This window comes from Mus caroli, chromosome 15, assembly GCF_900094665.2.
Source record: "Mus caroli chromosome 15, CAROLI_EIJ_v1.1, whole genome shotgun sequence".
Classification (NCBI taxonomy): Eukaryota; Metazoa; Chordata; class Mammalia; order Rodentia; family Muridae; genus Mus; species Mus caroli.
Window position 1 is genome coordinate 81,643,557 of NC_034584.1, and position 22,229 is coordinate 81,665,785.

General features: G+C 48.5%; 1 protein-coding gene across 2 annotated transcripts in view; it reads left to right on the plus strand.

Moving 5' to 3' along the window:
• Tafa5 (TAFA chemokine like family member 5) overlaps window positions 1-22,229 on the plus strand; it is a 218,804-nt gene that overhangs the window by 135,948 nt on the left and 60,627 nt on the right. For both annotated transcript variants that reach the window (XM_021183657.2, XM_021183658.2), the window contains exon 2: window positions 6,490-6,639. In XM_021183657.2, the coding sequence (XP_021039316.1) occupies window positions 6,490-6,639 (150 nt within the window). The remainder of the gene's footprint in view (window positions 1-6,489; window positions 6,640-22,229) is intronic.

Consider the following 22,229-nt stretch of genomic DNA (forward strand, 5'->3'; position numbering starts at 1 on the left):
GTTGTCCCACCTTCCAGGAGTGACAGGAAAGAAAGTGTTCTGGCTAAGGATCCTTTAGCACAAGGCCAAGGGACAAGGGGGGGCGGGGGGGCGGGGGGGGGCGTAGGCAGGGCTCTTGAGCCTGTCGAGATCCCCAATCTTGTGATTTGGGTAGTTGTTAGGATAGGTAAGCCAGATCAATTGCTCTTTGTGTTATTTTGAGCAGATTAACACTTCACCATTTCAGAGACACCCCAGAGATGAACCCTTTCTGCAGTCTGGTGGGCCAACGCATGTGACAGTTCGAGCCCAAAATAGCAGCTCATGTCTGGTGCATGTCACTCATGGAAACTGACACAGATCAGTGACAAAGGGACCAGGAAAGAATGGGTGTGGAGGCTCCTCTGCTGGGGCACCACGTGGGCTCATGTCACCAAATCTGGGATTTAGTCATGGCTGTACAGAAGCAGTCTGTACACATAGTAGGCACATATGGCCCTTACTGGTGCCCAGATGAGTAATATGTTGACTGCATGATTCATTTCTTATATCCTCAAAGTCTTCGTTCATCCTGTTGAGGCCCCCTGGGGTCCCTGTCCCGGTTACTAGCTGCTGAGATGGAATGACAGAAATGCCCATATAAGATTTGCAGGCTTTTTAGGAGCCATGAGAAATGCTATCTCAGGGTGCTTTCCCTGTGTGCAAACCCATCATTATACTCCCGAGATGCAGATTTAGAAGGATGCTGCACAGCATGCATGTGACTCCCAGACGTGAGCTGCTTCAGCGGTCTCCCTGGACCTCCCAGAGGTTAGCAGGTCATGACATGGGGAAAGCCTGGAGCTCGGCCACTACTCCCCTCCCCCCAGGCCTAAGCCTGATGCTCTGTAGTGTTCTTGGCTGACATCCTCCACTAAGTAGCCTGTCTTTACCCCCTGCCCCCCAGTACCTGTTCCATCTCAGTCTAGAGAACCACTAAGCACGTGTGGCTGGCTGTAATGATGTGGATGCCTGAGTTCGTTATTGGGAGATTGCTTCCCTGTAACCAGAAATTATCACCACCTCCCAGGATTGCTGGGGGCTCAGCAGGTTCACAGTATATACTTAGCCCTACTAGCCTGGACAAAGGGCACTCCTGATGAGCCTACAGGTCTTCTCGCAAGCCATTTGGTTCCAAACTCTCCCTTGTCACACACGAAGAAGGTATGTAAAATGAAGTGGTCACCCTACAACCCTGTGTTCCTCCCTACTGGTCTTTCCGGACCCATGGCCTCTGTGTCCTCTTTGCTTTTTGAACCACCCACAAGTCTCATGGTACTGTTTCTATGTTTTGGAGTAGATCTGAGATGGGGGCAGCAGTAATGCCCAGCATATTATGACTCAAGGACCAGAGACCTCTGTCACCAAGCCAAATTGTGAACCATGGGCTAACCTGGGAACTCCAGAAGGGTCATGGGTGCACTGCCTCTCCTTACCGTGTCTCTCTTTACTGGTCTCACCCAATTCTGCACCTTCTGAATGATGCTGAATCCCATGACCAGATAAAGCCACCTAACAAAGGCTTGAGGGCCCCTCTGGCCTCCTGGCACTCTACCTTGTTTCCATTGTAATCTAAACACGGAGCTGACATTTATGATTATTAAATGCCACCCTCTCACTCCATTCCTGTCAAAGTCACTTTGAGTCTTTATTCTGATGTCCATCATATTCTGTATCCTCTCAGATGTATGTCACAGCCATGTTGGGATAAACAACTTATCGGTGTGTGCCTCTGGTGGAGGGGCATGCAGGAGAGAACCTGGGACCTTGTTCCTTACAGACCCCCACCCCCACCCCCAGCCCAGCCAGGGCTTCCTGCCCACCTGCTCTGGAAACCTTGTACACTAGCTGCTGAGAGAGAGAGAGCTAGCCTTATCACCCTATCTGGGGCCATTGACTTCAGCTATGTTTACATGAAATCTTGCATAGGTTTTGGAAGCTGTCCTGCCTTTGTCACCCAGCATTTGAGACAGGATTAGCAAAGGCTTGGACTTAACTTGATGGTCTGCAGATGGCTGGACATTTTAATGGGCCCTGTCCTGTGCTGTGTTCTCTAGTCTGCTGTTCTGTTCCCTGGATCTGTCTATACCCTCTGGACAGATTGTCTCTCTCTAAGAAAACAGGAAATAGATGGAGTTGATGAACACCCATTGGGTATTCATTGTCCTTCCTGCCTGTGGCCACCAGGGTCTCTAAGACCCAGGATGTCAGAGGCTGAATGTGGCTCTGGGAATCTTTTTGTGTAGCTGTATCCACTATATCATTTGTGTTGTCATATCGTTAGTACCACACCTGTGTATGACATGACCTGAGAGAAGTGTTTCTTCAGGACCTATGGATATAGGAGGAGAAGGTCAGAGTGGGTCTGGTTTGGATAACCAGAAAAAGTTTAGCCATCGATACTCCTAGACCAGTGTCTCAATTGGGCTCCATTCAGCATTGGACTAAGTTCTGATCCTAACCTATGCAATGTAGAACCAGATTCAGATCACAGCCTGTGTGGTGCAGGACCAGTGCTGGGATTCCAGCAGATGGGGTGGTATCAGGTCCTGGTAGACCACGATACAGTGTCAACTCTTGCTTTGGGGAAGTCCCAGGATTTGATTCAGTTGTCATCAACACTCAGTGGAGCGGAGAGCATATGTGTTTATCATAGATCTGTACCAAGGCCTAATCCCAGTGCTGAGATGGCAGGCAGAACTGACATCTGAGCAGCCATTGAGGCACACCTATACTCACTATCTCTGCATGATGTTCAAGGGCATGAATAGGCTGTGGTCTATGGCCCAGCCCTGCAGAAACCTCGTGCACCTGAAGGCCAGGCACTGAAAGCTCAACTCACTCAACAGTCAAGTTTGCTTAGCTCTCTGGCTAACAGGGACACACCCCTGCATGGACTTATCTAAGACCCTGAGCCTTCCTCTGATGTTCAGGGAACACACAGGGCAAACAGAACAAGATGAGTCCAAGTAGAGGAAGGCCTATGCCCAGGGTGTTTTCTCAAAGAGACAGCTGGAGTGAGTGTACGGACTCTGGCCCTGCTGCAAATGTCTCAGGTCTGTGGCTTTATAAATCACAACTCCTCTAAACCCATATTCTCTACCTACGCGCTATGTGGAACTCTTTCTTACATAGCACAGACACAGGAAGAAATGATGTGATTGTGAGGTGTCATCTATCAGACACTGGGATAGTGATATTACCCTGCAAAGCCCACGCAAGGCAGTGTGAAAGGTTGCAGGTGGTCTCTTATGGACAGTCACAATCTTAGAGCAGTGGAAGGCCATGATGCCTATATGGAAGAGGTGACATAGGGACTTGTTAAATGAGATCAGCTAGTTATGGAGGGAAGTTCCCGTCACAGTTTTATGTGCAGCTGAATGCAAATGGATCCTGGTAAGGTACTGGGATTGGGCTCATCCTTGGGGGTGAAGGGATGCTTCCTGCTCGTGTGACACTTGCCTACTTATTCTGCATCTTTCTTCAGTGACAATTCACTGCCCCTCCAACTCCTACTCTTTGCAGACACAGGTGCATGCACATGGTCTCTTGGTCATCTCACATGCCCTTGGAGCTCCTGCTGATAGGGAACTTGAAATGGGGACCAGGACGGTACAATGCTGATCCAGAACAGATATTCCCAGGGTTCCAGAGGATACTACAGCTGTATGATGTCATAAACTTGGTAGTATCCCTCACCTTGTTGAGACAGCTCTAGACAAGTATCCAAGCCTCGGCCATAGAAGCCATCTGCACTGATGTGGCCCAGACAGTATAAACCTTGACCATGGTGTGTAGGCCAAGTTTGACAGGAATAGCAAAGTGGCTGGAGACAATCTGCAGGTCTTAAGATAGGAACTCGGGGTGGTGGCCACATGGCTGCCTGGACACATATTGTGAAGGCAAGCACAAGAAGGAAATCACTTCTTTCTCTGTGGTGCAGAGCTTGCTATCTGCTTCCTGCCGGCTTGCCTTTCGGCTCCCATCAGACCTGGCGCTGTGGCTCTGGAGCCAGTCCTAGAGCTGATTGGTTGTTCTCAGTGCTCCTCTTGCCCTGCCCATCTCCTTGTCTATGCATCTGTTTGTTTGTGCCTGCTTCTTAACAGTAGCATGTAATTCGGGGTGTGACTGGGTAGAATGAGTCAAATCAAGCAGCCCGAGGGAGCGAACTCTGGCTGGACCCTTGCGTTCTGCTTGAGTAGGTATGGGCGTTTTCAGAAGGAGTGGCTCATGGTCCTCAGAGAGGCCCAAGATGCCCCATCCTTCCTCTGAATGCGTCTGATCCATTCTCCCAACATGAACTTGGCACACAAGCCAAGATCTGTCACCATCCTTCACGGTTCTGAGCCGCTGGGTTTAGTAACCTTGGACAGCTCCTCCTTACCCTGACTTGCCAAAGAGGCCTGCCTGGCTTTAGGAAATACCCCCCACCTCACCCCACCCCCGTGTCCCTGATCACATCTGGACAAGACATATCCCAAGTTCCTAGTGACCTGGACATTGCTGGGCTGTTGAAGCTGAGCTACCCTGTTCATATTTTCTGCTAATGTGTGTGATGCCTGCTCTAACCAGCTTCTGGGTTGGGCTGGGGAATCCAAGCAACAAGGATGATACAGTACAGGAGCCTGTTGCCTGGAGAAAGGATGTTTGTGTGGGATTCACAGAAGAATTCATGGAGTAAGGAAGGACAACCTGGGTTGAAGAAGCTACTGCTGAGAAGCCCTGAGAGCTACCTGCCATGATGGCAATCAGATGGCCACTCCCTTGTGTGCATGTCTAACTTCCTTTCAAGTGTATGTCTGTCTGTCTGTCTGACCCTGGGCTATTTCCAGATGATACCTGTATGGCACTCATCCAGGGTGGGATTCTGACATCCAGCATCTCTCTGGTGTGCCCTGTAACCAGAAGACCATGAGACACAGGATGCCATGTGCCTTGAGGTCTCTGGGTACCCACAGGAGGCAGCAGCTACTCTAGGCTTTCACAGCAGGCACCTACTTTGTGACATACCTCAGGGTTTCTGTGATTCGGTCCCTAATGAGGCTGTGAAATAGCATGATGGAAGGACCGTGGGCTCACTGTGCTGGGATGATGTGGCAGCAGTGCCAGCCAGGCTGAGGGATGCCCTCTGTTCTCCTACAAGGTGGCCAGTTTCTCATTTTTATGGTCTGCTATGAATATCGTGCTATCTTTATTGGACAGTATTGCTCTTTAGCACTTACTGGTATTGGCCACAGAGTGACAGCTTAAACTGCAGGGCGTTATTTCCCACTGGGATTCTCTCTCCTGAGGTGAGGTTGAGGCTTTGGAGAAACATGTCCCTTCTTCTAGAGGCAGTCCAGGATCATATGTGACTGGGTCCAGATGAGGGCACAGGCTCATGTGTACCTATGTGTCCACACAGAACAATACCTGGAGCATGTACAGCTGAGTGTGCCCATGTGGACCTCTGTGTCTATATGGGAGCTTCCATGTAGCCTGTGTGTATCTCTGAGTGCAGATGAGTATACTTTGTGTATTTACCCAAGTACATACATGAAACATTTGTCTCACTGAGTGTGCCCCTGTGTGCATACATACATGATTACATGGGGGCATTAGTGTAGCCTGTATGTGCCTGAATGTAGATGAATACACATGCGACCCTGTGTATCTACAGCGGCACACATGTAGCCTGTGTGCACCTGAGTATAGTTGAATGTAGTTGTTTGAGCCTGAGTGTGCACATGTACACATTCATATGTGCACCTAGGTGTCGCTTTACATGTGCGAACTTGTATGTTCCTATGCATATGTGAGTATCTCACAGCACATGCACCCCTGCAAGTCTATGCCCATATAGAGCTTACGCTTTTACTTGACTGCCTCCTCTGTATATCTGTATAGTCTTCCCCATATCTGCCAGCCAGGCCTTGGGCATGTAATATATTTGCTGTGTCTCTTGGTGTACTTCTTACATACAGTCTTGTGTATTGTATGGGCAGGCCTTCAAGGAAATATAACTTGGTCTCTGTCTGTCTTGGTGTCTGCGCCTAGATAGTTCCTCTTTGCAATATGCTAGACCATATATACGTTGTTAGTTACCCCATTTTGTGGCTCTAAGATAATACAGGGCAGGGTCCTGGTACATTAGCATGGAGGCTGCAGGGCTTGGCTTGATTAGAAATCTTAGTGTGTGGAGGGGAGGGGTGTGAGGGAGGCAGCAACTTCCTCTGCGATTCTGAGATTTCATTTCCGTGTGTGGTAGAGGAGATGGCCACATTTAATTTCCTGTCCATTGGGATAGGGCTGACTGGAATTCCTGGCAGAGCATACAAGAGATGGTTTGCTGGCTGTCACAAAGAGTTCTCTCCGCATCTCTTTGGCTGAGCCAGCTGTGCTGAACCTCATTCTAGGTGGGTGCTGGGTGGGTTTCAGGCTGTGAGTCTCCAGGCTGTGGCCACTTAGCTTGCGGCTATTCCTTCCTTGCAGGTCAGCTGGCCGCTGGAACCTGTGAGATTGTGACCCTAGACCGGGACAGCAGCCAGCCACGGAGGACGATCGCCCGGCAGACAGCACGCTGTGCATGCAGAAAGGGGCAGATAGCAGGCACCACTCGAGCCCGGCCTGCTTGTGTGGACGGTAAGAGCCCCCCAGCCTTCTGGTGACACTTCAGGGTACTGAGCCCAGTCTTCTGGGGTTTCTGTGTGAGCAGGCAAGGCTCTGAAGGAGCCATCTCCAGAATGCTCTGAGGCCAAGACTCTGAGGTATAGCCCTAGGGTCAGGCCTCTGGGCAGTCTTTCATTAGGCTGGTATATCTAGTATGATTGTATCCATGAACATCAAGTCCTATACACATAGGGGTGGCCACTGACTACATGACTCCAGGTGTCAAAGACTCAAAGTCTCTACCTAGACGTGGTTCCTGTGCTCAACTCACAAAGATGTTCATTATAACAAGCTGGGCCACCTCCAGTGTGATAATTATTCCCCAAAGTCAGGATGGTTCTTGAGAAAAGAATTAGCAGAATCTAAGGGATGGTCAGAACAGGGCTGACGAGATGCTGAACTAGATCTCAAATAGTACTCACTGTGGAGCTGAGATCTGCCTAGGAACCTGACCAGGGTCTACTTTGCCCAAGTCCAAGGCAAGAGGTTCTTTCAGGCCTTGGCTTCCCTGTGTAGCTTGGGGTTTAGAGTTAACTCCGACTGGGATCTTGCCCTCAGCTAGAGACCCAGTGGTAAGGTAAAGGAGGCTTCTAAGCTTACTGAACCATGACTTCCCTTGGCATCTTCCATAGACCCCCTAGAGCTGTGGGCACCCCCACACTCCTGCTGCCAATTTGGAAGGGCTTGAAGACTGTCTGTAGCAGTCAAGAAAGTATAGAATGAGGGCGAGCCTGCTAACCAGGGCAGAGGGTGGTAGAGGAACCCTATGGTGGGTCATATCTGACCTTATACATAGCTAGTGGGATCCAAGGACTGGGTTCTGTGTAGCCTAGTCTCCAAGAGCTCAGCCTCTTGATCCCTGTGGGCAGAGTAGTAGCAGCCTCTTGGTAAACAGAGACTGGTTTTCTGGGACCATGCTGGAGTGATGTGGAACTGGCAGCCACAGCACATTCTCTTGCTCATTCCACCAGCCTCAGGGAGACAGGGTCTTGACTGAGTGCTAATTGAATCTGGATCTGCCCATCTGAAACCAAATCCTTGTCCCTCCCCTGCAACAGCCTCCTGGTGCCTTAGGAGCCTGGTCCCAGAGACCCAAATTAAAACCTCACCATTTTCAAGGGAGGCCAAACAAATTAGTTTGCTCGAGTTTTCTGCACAGTGGGCATTTTCTAGGCTGCCCTCTAATTTAATTTTTTTGCTTTTGCTGTTTTCTTGCTCTGTGTGCATAATAAGTTTCCTTCTGTGCCATTGTGTTCGTTGAGGACAGTCTGGGCCATGGTGGCCCAGCTGACATTGAACGCCAGTGATGTTTAGCCTGGAGTGGTCTATGCTGACCCTGGATTCAGGAGCAAAAGTGGTAAGCCACTGGTTCTGCTGTTGTCATGGGTTCTTTTGCTGGCTGACTTTGTAGCTATTGGTAAATTTGCTTGCTTATTCATTCATCCATCCATCCATTCTGTCATTTATTCATCCAAATGAGATAGATCAAGTATAGGCAGGTATAAGGAAGATCAAGTCTCAAAACACCTGATCCGTAGAACCCCCCACAACACAATGTTGTGAGTCTTGGGGTGTCTCCCCCAGGTAATTCTCTCCTGAAGGAGAATTTGAGAGGGGTCCTGAGGGATGAAGAGATCACTAGAAAGCTCCCCCTCTGAAAAGCGGGAGCTGCTGGTGAGACTGACTTCATAGTGTGTTCTTCCCTGGCCTTGAGTCTGAGCTGAGGCAGTTTTGCAGAAACCATCTCCAGCACTATGACCTTATTCACCGTTTTACAGACCCAATCCTCTTTACAGAAAGCCACAAGAAAAGAGACCTGAAAGCAATCCAGTCGCCTGCTCCAGGGCTTCTCATTTTAACACAAATATCAACAAGCAGACCTAACCTTGGAGCTCTGCTTTGTGAGCGCAGAGCAAGTCTCTGCAGCACTGGCTGTGTGGATTGATGCTCCGGGCTACCCTCCATGCTCCCTTCATGGTACTGCCCTGGACTGAGAATCTTACTGGGCTCTCAGCAGAAAACTGTACACTCTCTGTCCAGCCAAAGCATAGAGGGGCTGTCTCCTTTTATGCTGAGTTCTCATGAAATTCCTTTGGAAAAAAATCCGAATAAAGCATGGCTGTGTGGTAACAATAGGCAGGGGAAGGCGAGATCTTTGCTTGCCTTTGGAGGAGAAATGCTCAGGGCACTGGAGTTTACTGAAGAGTGGTGTCCATGGATGTCCCATCTAGAGCTGAGGGGACTCCTCTGAGAGCTTTGCAAGAGGTCAGGCTGGGGTAAGGATGCAAGCAGTCCCTGCGTGAGGAACATTCCCTCAAGTGCACACAGGTGCCCCATAGTTGTCTCCTGCTCGCTCTTCTGTGTGTGCCTCCATGTCATTCCCCCTTGGGGGTTCTCAGGGCTGATGTTGATGACTGTCACCTGCCTGGGTGAACGTGGCAGTCTGCACTTCCTGGTAGGAATAGTAGCATGAGCTGGGAGGCAAAGCAGATCCAAGGTTCTGGCCCAAGGTTCCATCTTCACCACCCAGAGTTCATGAGCACAAGCCCATGTCTTCCTGAACAGATGGGGACAACAGCAGTCTGTCTCAAGCTTCGAGAGCAGTACAAGACACTCTGTTCTGTGACACCAATCTGGGGACCATCGCCTTTCTCTCAGTAACACATAAGACTTCCATGTATCAAATGTGCCCGGTAGGGGACTCTGCTGGAGAATAGGGAACGGGGATATGTTTGCAGTACCGGACCATGTGAAGAGGGCAGCTTTGTTTCTGGGTAAGACTGAGGCCCTTTATCTTGGGAGTCCATCTAGAAAAGATGAGGAAGCAAGTGGCCTCCCCTCTTAGAATTGGCTACAAGGGGTTCCGAATGCAGAACCTACCCTCAGATACAGTTTGCTGATGTCCCACTAGGCTGCCAGAGCCCCCTCTGAAAGGTCTCTCCAAACATGTCATTAGGGCAACGAGATATCCCTCTGCTGAAGAGTAACATCAGAGCCCTACCTCACACCCTCCTGTACGGACAGCAGGGTAAGTGTGAAGAGTGGAGACCCTAACCCTGAGAAGATAGGTAAATCCCCTCAGGTCTTGGCTTTGAGCAGCGGGTACTAGGTGTGGCCATCAAAACAGCAGCAAGAAAAGAAAAGGAAAGAAATTGGACTTTACCCAAACACAAACTCCTTTGTCTCCAAGTCTACATGGAAGTCTTATGTGTTCCATCGAGAAAGGGAGGATTTCGCTTGTGAAATGACTCAGTGGTTAAAGGTGCTTGTTGTCTCTATGCCTGGCCACCAGAGTCCGATCCGCAGGACTCACGAGCTACAAGGAGAGAACCAACTCCCTACCGTGTCTCTGACCTCCACGCACACACCATAGCATAACTCACACACACACACACACACACACACACACACACACAAATAAATGCATGAATACAACTTATATAAAACAAAAAAACTTTTAAGAGAAAAGGCCAGAGATATGACAGCAGCAGGCACAAACTGCTAAGACTGACAGCCTGAGTTTAATCCTCAAGACCCAGATGCAGAAGGAGAGAAATCCTGCTATAGGTTGTCCTCTGACCTCCACACCTATTTCATGGTGCCTGCACATCTATACCCCACAAAAATAAATAAGTATAATAAAAAGAGAAAATAGAGCCCACAGGTTCCTTAAACGAATAACAGTCGTGCTGTAAATGCAAAGTTGATACCCACAAGAAACCAGGCTTGCAAACGGAATACAGGCATGTACACAAGGCTTCCAGAGCTTCAGGAATGAATGTAGCTGGAAATTGGACACAGCAGCGTGTCTCTCATGGCCCCAGGGAATAAGAAGTCTGGCCATCCACAGTGGCTAGCCAGGCAAAGCTGTGCGTGAGACTTGAAGTTGTGATGCTGGTGAAAGAAGCCCTGCCCCACAGACTACACGCTGAGCCCATGGCTGTGGACCGGCCTGCAGAAGGTCAGAGACAATGATCCCTAGTGGTCCAGCTGGAGAGTGGCATTTTCCTTGGATAACAAGATCAGCCAGGTTCAGCAATCAGCTTCAGCAGTGGTCAGGCAGATGCCTGCAGGGGCCCTGCCACAGGACAGGTTGTGGAAGGGCTTTGCTTGCTACCTCAGCATCATCTCCTTGATGGGACTTTCATTTGACAACTCAGAGGTTTTCTCCAAGCTGTTCTCAAAGCCTCCAGCCAGCCTGTGCATCTCCTTGCATGGACCTCTACGTCATAGTGTAGGTTTTGGTTGCCAATGTGAGCAGCCTAGGCATTCTCAGGTGACTCAAACCAGTGACATCCAGCCATACCTGATACAGGCTGTGCTGTAGACTCCTGGAAGCTGAGAGACACTTAGGAAGTGTTTGCTACCATCCACCTTTCCTAAGCACAGTTATCATGCCGGAAGATCAGTCTGATCTATGTGGAGCTTTGGTCACTCTGCATCAGACCCTGGTCAGCTCTGAGAAAGCCCTGGGTGGCATCTGGTGATGGGGGTGCCATACGGAAGGCCTCAGTTCCCTGGATACCAACTTGCAGCAGGACCACCAAGGAGGCATCTCTACAGGAGCGTAGTAGTCCAGAGGCGTGCCCAGCTTCAGGTGTGGCTACAGGATTTGATGGCCACTGCATTGATAGCCTGTATGCTTCCTTACATTTGAGTGCCAAAATAGAGGTCATTTAGGCACAGTGTTCCTTGGGTCCTTTCAGATCTTGTTGTTCTGAGTCTCAGAAACATGGAATAGCAACCTAGCGGCTCTCTGAGAGGCGTGCATAGTTGAGCGGGTCCTCTTCAAGGCTCCTGCTTAGGACTCAGGCTCCCCTGAGTATGCCCTACCCTGGCTCTAGGGAGCCCTGAAATAGTTGAAGCAATGGAGAGGGCCTTAGCCTGGGTCTCCAGAAAGCAGCTTGGACTGCTGGGAAATTGCCGCCTCTCCGTGCACTAATAGAGGCAGGCCGCTGGACTGCTGAGCAAGTGCAGGGATAAGCATGCTTAATTTTCAACATGGTGACTCCAGACATAGTTGCCTGGCAACCACTGAACAAGGGACAGGCAGGCAGTCTCCTTGTCCAAGTTCCTTCCTTTCCTGATAAAATGTTCGAGAACAGGATCCCTGTGTCATCTAACTATGTCTTTACCCAGAGGCTCCCCAGGGCACAGTGTTACACCATGAGCTTGGCACTGGGAGTGGGGGTAGGACTGGAGAGGCAGCTCCACACTGCCGCCTGGACTGTTCCCAGGAGCTCAGCTCAGAGGCCTCCACTCGGAAGGAGTGACTGCTGCAGAGGAGAGTTTCAGGACATGACAGGAAGCGGAGTCAGAGCTCATTAAGAAGAGACTTGACTCGGATTTAGAGAGACGTTTAGTAGAACAGCAGTAGTAAGGAAGGGTAAGACACACAAGTGTGGGTATGGGTGCCACAAGAAAGTGACAGACAAACGCCCAATTGTCTCTTCAGTAGCCATGCAGACGAATGATGTGATACCACAGAAGGCGGCTAAGGAGTTTAAATGAGGCCATAGGGGAGGTTCCTTTGGTTCACTGGACAGCTAGCTGATAACACCTTAGATCGCAAGGGTTACAGGGAATAACGGTGCTTTTACACTAAGCAGAGTTTGTCTTGCTTCTGACTGTCTCAGAAAATAAATCTGAGAAAAAGAGTAAGGCTGTGTTCAGGTTCCTACAAGCTCACGCTTCAAACATGGCTCATTTGACTTATTTATTTATGAGTGTGTGTGTGTGTGTGTGTGTGTATCTATATTACATATACACATATATATGTATTATGTATGTACATATATATGAAAGAATATATATATGAACAACTCTAGAAATATTATTGCTATACTTTATTAAATATATATTGGAAAGAAAAATAAAAAGGAACATTCTCTCTATCCTGGCAACCTTCACAGCAAATATTAGTTATATTGGAAGTCTGGATTCTTAGTTGTCAAGAAACTTCAGCCAGACTCTAGGGTGAGGGGCTCCTTTTTCTTCAGTATTGATGTCTTTATCCCAGTAGCTCCAGGAATTTGGCAGAGATGTAGCACTTCAGACACTGATGTTGGAAGCTGGTTAAAACCTTATTTTAATAAAGTAACTAGGTGGCATGAGGAAAGGGGAGGGGGCTACTTGAGGAGTAGCTGTGTGAATCTGGCTGATCTACCAGCTAGCCTTGCAGCTTAACAAGCAAGCAGAAGGTCCTGGCAGGAGCAGGGATCAGACATGCTTCAATGTAGATGTATGGAGTCAGTCCCCTGCCTCACATCACAATGCAGCAAAAGCGTTGGGATGAAAAAAGACAACACTTGGTCATGTCAGGCAGAGGGAGAGTTGGGCAGAGCCAAGTGTAAAGGGCCTGTGGGTGCTGGGTTCTTTGGGGTTGCGATGTAGGAAGGCATCCTGCTGGGCTTTCATCTTGGGGGACTTAGACCTGTGCTTTCTCTGTTGGCAGGTGGTCACATGCCAGCAGTGTCCCTTGCTGCACCCTGAGAGCAATTCAGGGCATCAGAGGATACGGGGGCAGCAGGGTCTCCTTTTCAAGGAAAAGATAATTTTCCATTATTGTTTCTATTAGTCCACTCTGCTACTCAAACAACATCCCTGTAACTGGGCAATTTATAAAGAACAGAAATGATTTTTCTCTTTGTTTCAGAGGCTGGGAAAGCCAAGTCCAGTGTTGCCTGTACAGTGTCAGTCAAGGCCACCATGTTCTCACATGAGCCAAACCCTCTCTTTACTATCCTTGCCTGCTGGCGTAGATCCGTTGGTGAGAATGTCATTTTCATGACAAACTTCTATGGCTCAACATACTGTATTGGGGTTAAGCTCTCAGCGTGAATGCTGAAGGGCAGTTTCAAGATGTGGCATGTAGGAAGTGCGTAAGCTCTTAATGCAACTGTGCAGCTGCAGGCTGGTTCCCTGGTGTCTGAGTTGTAGGCAAAGAAGCACTTGAAAGCTGTGTGTGAAGCCTTCCTGCAGCCTGGCACCCACTTTGTGTCTTGGCGTCTCTGTCTCCCTGAAGCCTAGATCTGCCCTTGTGAGGATCTGCAGTTGGCTTACACTAAGTTGGGTGAGCCACATGTGAAAATGTTCAGGTTTGCAAGTTGACTAGTACACACAGCCCTTATTATTTTTTATATAAGCACATCTGTAATTCATCTATCCAAACAGAAGTAGCCTTCTGACCATGCTAGGAAAAGAAGAGCAGGTAACATCCAAATTAAGCAGAAGCGAGAAAACAGGAAAGGTGAGTGGGAAAGCAGGGAATTTGACAATGATTGGAGTTGGATGGCCTGAATCTGGTAAGTGGATAAAAAGCAGAGAGGGGGAGAGAGAGGAGAGACAGAAGGCTCAGACCATCACACGGGAACAGAGAATGAGTCTACCACCTACAGAAATCAAGAGGGTTAAAGAGAACACTGCAGATGACTGTCTGCAAATGTGTAAGATGACTTCAGGGAGAAGGGCGTAGACATCCATAGAAAGGCATAAACAACCAACAGCGACTCAAGAAGTAGTCGAGTTGTGGTATGATAAGAAGAATCACAACTGATGAGCACAGAGCCTCCTAATAAGAAATCCCCAAGATTTCTCTGGTGAATTCATGAAGGCTTCAGAGAATTGGAACCAATTGTCCTCAAACCCTTGGGAATATCAGCACATTGAAACCATCTTCTATTTCCCTCTGTCTCAGCCAGACTTCTCTAGAAACAAAGATTCATTAGATTTGGCTTATACAGTGTGGTCTGGGGAGTCCAACGGTGGCTGTCTTCATACCAGAGGCTGAAGAGAGCCCTCTAACTGCTCAGTGCACAAGGCAAGGCACTTCAAAAGTCCCAGTCATCAGCTGGAGGCCTGGAGGATCATGGAGAGCCACTAGTCTTCAGTCAACATTGGAAGACCAAGAAAGCTGGTTCTGATGTCATCAGAAGGGGCCAGAAGCAGTGGCTGGCAGTGGTGGCAGCAACAGCAGCAGTTGTCAACAAGTAGATTTAAAAAAACAAAACAAAACAACAAAAACCAAGCAAACAATTTTTTTCATCCTTCCTACTATCTTTTTCATCAATGAAAGATGCTCCCACATTCAGAATGGGCCTTCCCATTTTGATTGACATATTCAAGAGACTTGTCTCAAGCATGGCCAGAGGGTAACCTAAGCTAGATAATCTCACACGTACCTGGAGGCTGACAGTGTTAACCACCACATCTGTGATTGAGGTATCATCCTGACAGTCGAAGAATCAGCAAAGACATTTCAAGAAAAACTGTAGGCCTTAGACATCAGCACACAAAGGCGCTTCATGCCATAAGAAGTCACATTCAGTGAGAAGGACCAGGCACGGCACCCCCATGGAATTCCTCTCAGGAAAGCACGGTTGACTCAAGACATAACAACCAGCCACTGTCACAAGCTCGTACACTGTGGTGTCAGTGCATGCAGAGAGAGGTTGAAACTTTTACAATGAAGATGCCGGACATCCCAAGAGAGGAGGTGACCTTCAGCATTGCAGGGCCATCTCTCAAACACCTGCTCCCCATGCCATGCTGGGTGGAGGGAGACAGGGTGCTGTGCTTCACATCAGAAAAAAGACAGGGTGTACTCTCTCTGTCCTCCAAGAAGTGTGCACAGGAGGGTGAGGCTGGACCAGTTAGGCAGGAAGTCGGGGAGGAGGAGGAGGAGGAGGATTATTGAGGAAAGAAAGGATGAAGGCAACATCCCAATTGGAAAATGGGCAAAGTAAAAATCCTTGCTCAGAGATGACCTGTGATAAGAAAAAGCTAAACCCATGAATGCTGTACTCTCTCTCTCACACACACACACACACCACACCCAAAGAGAGTACTCAATAATGAGTTTGGGGAAGAGTTGTAGCATGTATTTGTAGTTCCAGTGTTGGGCAGACATAGACAGGAGAACCTCTGACACTCCCTGGGAACCCAGTCTAACCTTCTAGACAGGTTCCAGGTCTCACTGAGAGACTTTGTCTCAAAAAACAGAGTGGAGGGCTCCTCCTAAGGAGTGACACCTGAGGGTGTCACCTCTGTGTGAACATGCATAGACACAGCTTTTAAAAAAATCCTATGCATGGTATTATCAAGAATAGGGCACTCAGCAATAATTATAACAAACCAATGTATAGTGGCATATGCCTGTGACTCTAGCACTAAGAAGAGAGGCATGAGGCTTAGGAATTTATGGCCAGTCTTGGCTACAAAAGATCTAGTCTCAAAAAAAAAAAAAATTAAATAAAGTAACAAATAGGTATTTGGTTTACCAGGAAGTGATCTTTTACACCAAAGTCTATGAAATAATTGAGACCGAGGTTGGCTTGGGAGCTCCGTCCCTCTCAGGTTAGGTTCTCTGTTACTTTGTGTGTTTCTGTTGAATTTCACAATACACTGCATCCTCGGCGTCTCTTCTCTCTGTGTAGCCTTGTGTTCCACCCCACCTGAAGGAACTGTCTCCTTCACTCAGCATCGTCCCCTGCATAGAGCCTGTCTCCTGGGTCTGACATTGCTCTATGGGTGTTGTCCAATCCACCTAAGATCTCTGTGCTGCCCGATTGGAGTTGGATTCTAAGCAGCTTGGTCACGAGCAAGGCCAATGAACCTGCAGGACCCCAGCGGGGAATGTGAGGTTCCTGCTGTTCTGGTGTTTCAGTGAAGCTTGCCTGTCCTTGATGTTTAATACTCTCAGGACACACTGCCAATACTGCTGCTCCATCTTCATGGTTTAATCAGTGTGTGAGAATAATCAGCGTGTACAGGAAGACATAGCTTTGAAAAGTCTTTGAGGAAATTCTCTCCAGGAAACCCAGGAGCTGATGGGCCCAGCATGTGGTGACAGCCTGCATGCTCTGATTATGGCCATCAGTGGGGGACACTCTGACACTTCCTGGAGAAGGGTACAAGAGGCCTGCAAGATACCACAGAGCTGCAAGCCACTCCTCACTGGGGTGAAGGTGATCTGCCAACACTGTGTTTGATGGTGCCCATGGAATGCTTGGTGCTCTGTGAGAAGGATGGAAACAGGCAAGCCACCCTGAAGTGGCAGGTTTGCATTCCCTGGTTCCTATTGTGTTCATGTCCACAGCCCTTCAGCCTGGGCAGGTGGTTTGCATGGTGCCCAGCTCTGCAGCACCAGATTCTCAGAATGGGATGTAAATGTGGGTGATGTCCAGGAACCCCAGATCCCAGCTACACCCAAACTGGACAACGGGGCTCTTTATACAGTTAAATTCTAGCCATAGCCAGTGTGGATGTAACCTGACTCCCAGTTCCCTCCAGCTCACAGGAGGTCTTGCATGACTCATTTTTACAGTTTTAGAAATTCCACCCAGGAAAGCCCTGCTGGTATGTTGAGGGACTCTACATTACAAACTGGGAAATGGAAGGTAGAGTTGGCTCAACACAGACAGGGAATAAGGGCAGATGGAATGCCTGTTCCTCCATAGAAACATCTGAGCTGGCCCAGGCCTGAGACATTGGGGTATAGAAAGCAGGGAGTGAGGTGTCAGAGAACGTGAGAGGTTCAGGAAATAAGAGTCTGCACTGTGACATGCGCCACGATGTGGAAAGAGCAGACCGAGACTGAAGCACTGGTGGAGAGCTTCCTAGAGGAGGTGATACCCATACCAGGTCTCCTAAGGAATAGGTTATATCTGCAGGCAGTGCATCTAACCAACTTGGCAGCCCTGGGCAGTCGGTCCATCCAGGGCAAGCCTGGGAGCCTGTGCCAGGAGCAGTACCTTCTAGATTCAGAGTGAGGTGAGACAGGTGTCCTGCTTCACAGGGACTGTGCACGACTTCTTCCACCTACCTATGCAAATACACTGTCCCCAGTGTCATAGACTATCATCAGCTTTGGGCCTGTGGAATATTTTGCTGTGGACACTAGGTCACAGGATCCAGGGATCTTAGGGAATCGTTTCGTGGAAGGAGTTCAGCTCTACCCTACAGGCCTACTGGAAGCTGAGTCTAGGAGAGGATTCTAGATCACTGACCTCGTGGGTTCTAGCTTCATTAATACACCCATTTTCCAGATTATAGGGTAAGTGAAAAGGTAGCAAGACAGGATGGCTTCCTGAAGGAGGAGGCTTACATCGCCACTGTGCTCTGGGCCATGCTGTGAGATTAGTGTTATTCCTAGAATGGGGCATCCCACAGGTCTATGTGCAGGAACTCACTGTGCAGGTAACTGATGGCAGTGACCTGTCTACCACAGCTGACCTTATCACCATCTCCCTCCCAGACCCCTGGCTGGCTCAAGGCTCAGCATGACCCTTCTTTGAACCTCATTACTGTCTTTGATGGCAGCTGAGGTTTCAGACCAAATGAAACAGTTTGCTGAAGAGCAGATGAAAGTCGGGCAGCCTTTCATTTTGATATTCCAGTCACTTTGATCATGTGATATGGCTGAGTGGAGGATGCAAGCATGCCTGTGTCTTCTTTCCTACAATTGATGTAGGCAAGCCTGGATGCTTCCAGTCACCTCTGAGATGGACCTGGCTCTGTGCTCCTGGATTCTATTTCTCCTTGGGATTGAGTTTCTTTCAGCAGTGGCCCCCAATGCTGGCTCTGGTGTTGATTATCTTCTGAGCACTGAGAGAGAATGACCTTCGACACACCATTCCACCATACCAAGCACCTTTGTGGAGCACTACAGAGGAGTTGAAAGTGCCTCCAAGACCTTGAGCTGAACTTGTCCCTGAACACATCTAGGGTCTAATTGTGGTGTTAATTTTATGATCTTTGTGGGGTAGGAACAGGTTGCTGTGAGGAACACCAGATGCGTCTTTCATCCCTGGATGGACCATAATTGGGTCCATTATGAATTAAGAAGTCCACAAGCACCTCTTCTTTCTCTAGAGGTATCTTCTGATGTAATGCTCTCTGGCCCTTTAGCATGCAATCCTATGCTGGACTGTTTAGCTCAGGGTAGGCAGCTGTGTAGCTGACATCATAGCTGGAGTGAGGAATCCTGATCAAGACACCTGCTGTGTCCATGGCCTGCCTACCTGAGCAGCAGGATGAAGGAGGGTCAGCCTGTCTCCCAGGCCTCCATTTCTGTGTATGTAATGTAAGGCAGGGTTAAGGCGTTCTTTTTAAATACTTCTGTACTGAATGTGCACTGGTGACTCCCATGTCATTATCCCCTAGACATTACAGAATAACAACTAGTTATGTGGTGTTTACTTTGTGTTAGGTATTATAAGTAATCCATGGGTGATTGAAAGCTTAGCCGTGGATGTGCATAGATCTTTCTGCCAACATTACACTTTTTAATGTAAAGATTTTGATCATCTGGGGATTTAGGAGTATTTGAGAGTACTGAGAGACAACCGGGTCTCCTTTGAGTGATGCAGAGAGCATCAGTGTCTAACATTGAAATGTCCCCAAGCATACCATCCCCTGGGACCTGCTTTCCCTCTTGTGTGATACAGTTGCTGGGGAACCAGGAATGATGATCATCTACTCATCCAGACTTGCAAAGCTGGAAACAAGATACTGTTAAGTCCAAGTTGGTGATCCAGTTTACTGGATCACTTACAGCATTATGGGTGAGGGAGCTGAAATCCAAGACAGCTGTATCCCCCACACCTCACCCCAGCATAGGTAATTGCTCACAGAATCTAGAAGAATGTAGCTCATGAAACAACTTTCAGTCAGCTAGACAGGTTTTGAAGGTTTTCTTCCAGGCAACTTGGCTTGTCTAGGAACATCTTAGGAGTCTTTTTTGCTTTTATAGTGCTTGAGGAATGAGCTTGGGATGGTGAATCTGATCTGTTTTAGGGAGTTCCTAAAGCTTCTGAGTTGTTGACTTCCTGAGTATGGGCAGCTTCCCTGGAGAACAGAACGGTTCATCTCCTTTTAGATCATCCTGATCTTAGCAAGCTTTCCAGCATGGTGGAAGGTTTTACCTGGGAGGACACTGCTTCTTCAGAGCTGCGTTCGCATATCCTCAGATAGTCTTTGTGGAGCAGCATCTACACTATTACACAGGCTCACCAATACACCTGTGGAGACAGGTTTTTAAAAGACTGTGCTACCACATAAAACTACAGATACAAAGAAGTGATGATCCTGTAAAAAAAATATTGCTGAGACATACAATAGGCATGTGTGTGTATGTGCTATGATGTTGAACTCCGACCTTCCAACAGTCTCTGCTGTCCCATGTCTGCTTTCCTGGACTCCACAGCTGAACTTGAGCAGCCCCTCTGCTTCTGGTTTCACCACATGTCATCCGTGAGAGCAATTCACACCTGTCATGGCAGCGTTTCTAAGTCTTTTCCAGTGCACAGTTTTGTCCTGTGACGACACCGTTCTGTTTGTCTACTCTACATAGGTATTCTGAGTTCTAAGTCCTCATCATGAGCCAAACTGCTGTAAACACAAACGTGTGTCTTTTGTGGTAACCATGTGTGCATCTCTTCCTGTAGGAGTACCTGTAAGTGGTGGGCTGAGTTAGTGATGATCAATATTGCCAAGGGGTTCTCAAAGCAGGTGCACTCTTGAGCGTGCCGTCTGCAGCCATGGGTGTGCCATTTGCTCCGAGTTCTTGCCAATACTTGCCATCCTCAGTCTGTAATTTTAGCCACCCTCTTGGAAGCACATGGAATTTCCTGGTGGTGATGACGTGGCTCTCTCTATTAAATTTCACTATGTTTAGTGAAAATTTAACACAGAAAATCGTCTGGTGCCCTATTGGAGAGTTAAATTGTTGCCGCCACAGACTGTCTTTCTGCCCCTTGTCCATTGCTGGCTCCTGCTTCTTTGTACAGACTGTCTAACTGTCCCTGCCCATTGCTGGCTCCTGCTTCTTTGTACAGACTGTCTAACTGTCCCTGCCCATTGCTGGCTCCTGCTTCTTTGTACAGACTGTCTACCTGCCCCTTGTCCATTGCTGGCTTCTGGCTCTTTGTTAGGTGTATTGCAAGAAGCCCTCTGCTTCCTGTGTTAGAGTCCACTGCCTGTACCCTAACTTGGTGGGTGGCTGGCCTGGCCTTTTGCCTAACAGGATAGTTTGGTAAAGAGAAATCTTCATGTCTAAAGTGTCAAGCTTTGGCTTTACAGCCAATGTCCCTATTCTGTGGAGTGAACACCACCTGACTCGGTGTGGAGAGGGATGGCCTTGCTTGCTCCACAGTCCCTGTGCCTGGGTTCCACACTCAGGCCCTGTCCATCTCTGGTCCTTAACCACTGTGGTATTTGACAGCTCTTAAGTTTCACGTTTCTGCCAGTGGAATCCTGACAGATCCGGTGTCACTCGTTGGAAAGTTCCAGAATTTTTCTTGAGATGATGATTTTGCGTAACATTACAAAACACTTTTTTTGAGGTGGAATAGAGGAGATGGGGGCCTCATCTCTGATTATATTATGTCTAATTAGCTAATCATCTTGTACTATCTAATCAGTAGCAAGCAGAGGCTGCCATCACTCAGATTACCATGTGTATTTGTGTTCCCCCCTCCCATGGAATGCTAACAAACTCATTTCTGTTTCCTTTTTCCCTTTCTGCCTCTATAAACATCCGGGATGGGGTTGGCAATGTGGGGGTGGCAAGATCCTTCCCCTTCCACATCAACCTCCTATGTCCAGTCCATGAGAACGAGGGGTAGGTGCCACAGGGCATTGGTGTGCACCTGCCTTGAAAAGGTCTTTGCTTTTTCTTTGTGTTCATGGGAGCAGATGTGGGGACCAGAGTGATTGAGGCCACAGTGTCCCTGTCTGGGGGGCTTTCAGTCTAGAAAGGAGCTTGGCCCTGTGGGGGCTTCTTCCTTTCTTCTATGGGAAGTGCAGCTGTGTAGTGAGTTCCTGGGCCCCATCTTGCCTGCCAGAGGAAGATGCTGAACTTTAGCTAAAAGACAAGCTTTAAGCTACCTGTCATGTTCCCTCGTGTCTGGGTGGGACCAGCGTATTTTGTTTTAACTATAGGCTTTCCGTAGGGAAGTTTTTTGAGTTTGTAGGAAAAGAGAGTAGAAAGCACACGAGGTGTCCCTGCCCGTGTCCCCTTACACTAGCAAGATCAGTTTCTTAGAGCTTATTGGTACACTTGCTAAAAGCATTGTTTGTGTATTTCCCCTTAGTGTGATGTGATGGGCTCTGGGCTTTATCATAGGCCACCATGACAGCATCACAAGGCTCCTCAGCCCTAAAACTGTGTCAGCCTTGAGGAGAGGAACAGGATGGGGGTCCTTTGCCGCCTTGGTGAGAAACTGATAAGGGGATGCTCATACTCCAGAAAAACTATATGGAAGATGCTCCACAGGTCCCCTTAAGATGGAGGCTTCTTCAACTGGACTGGCCCTGGCCTGCCCCATCACCAAATGATTAATGGCTGGGGTCTTCATGAAAGGAAGCAGGACAAGTTTAGGAACTACCAACCCAGCAGTCAGCCAAAGGTTCTCCTCGTGTAGCCCGCCTACTGGAAACTGGATCCTAGGTGACAAAGTTGAGTAGGTTACCAGGGAAGCTGTTTGTAGGGTGTCCCTACCATGTAGGAGAGGGTCAACTGCTGGCCCTCCTGCTGCTGTATGCCCATTGTTGATAAGAGCATC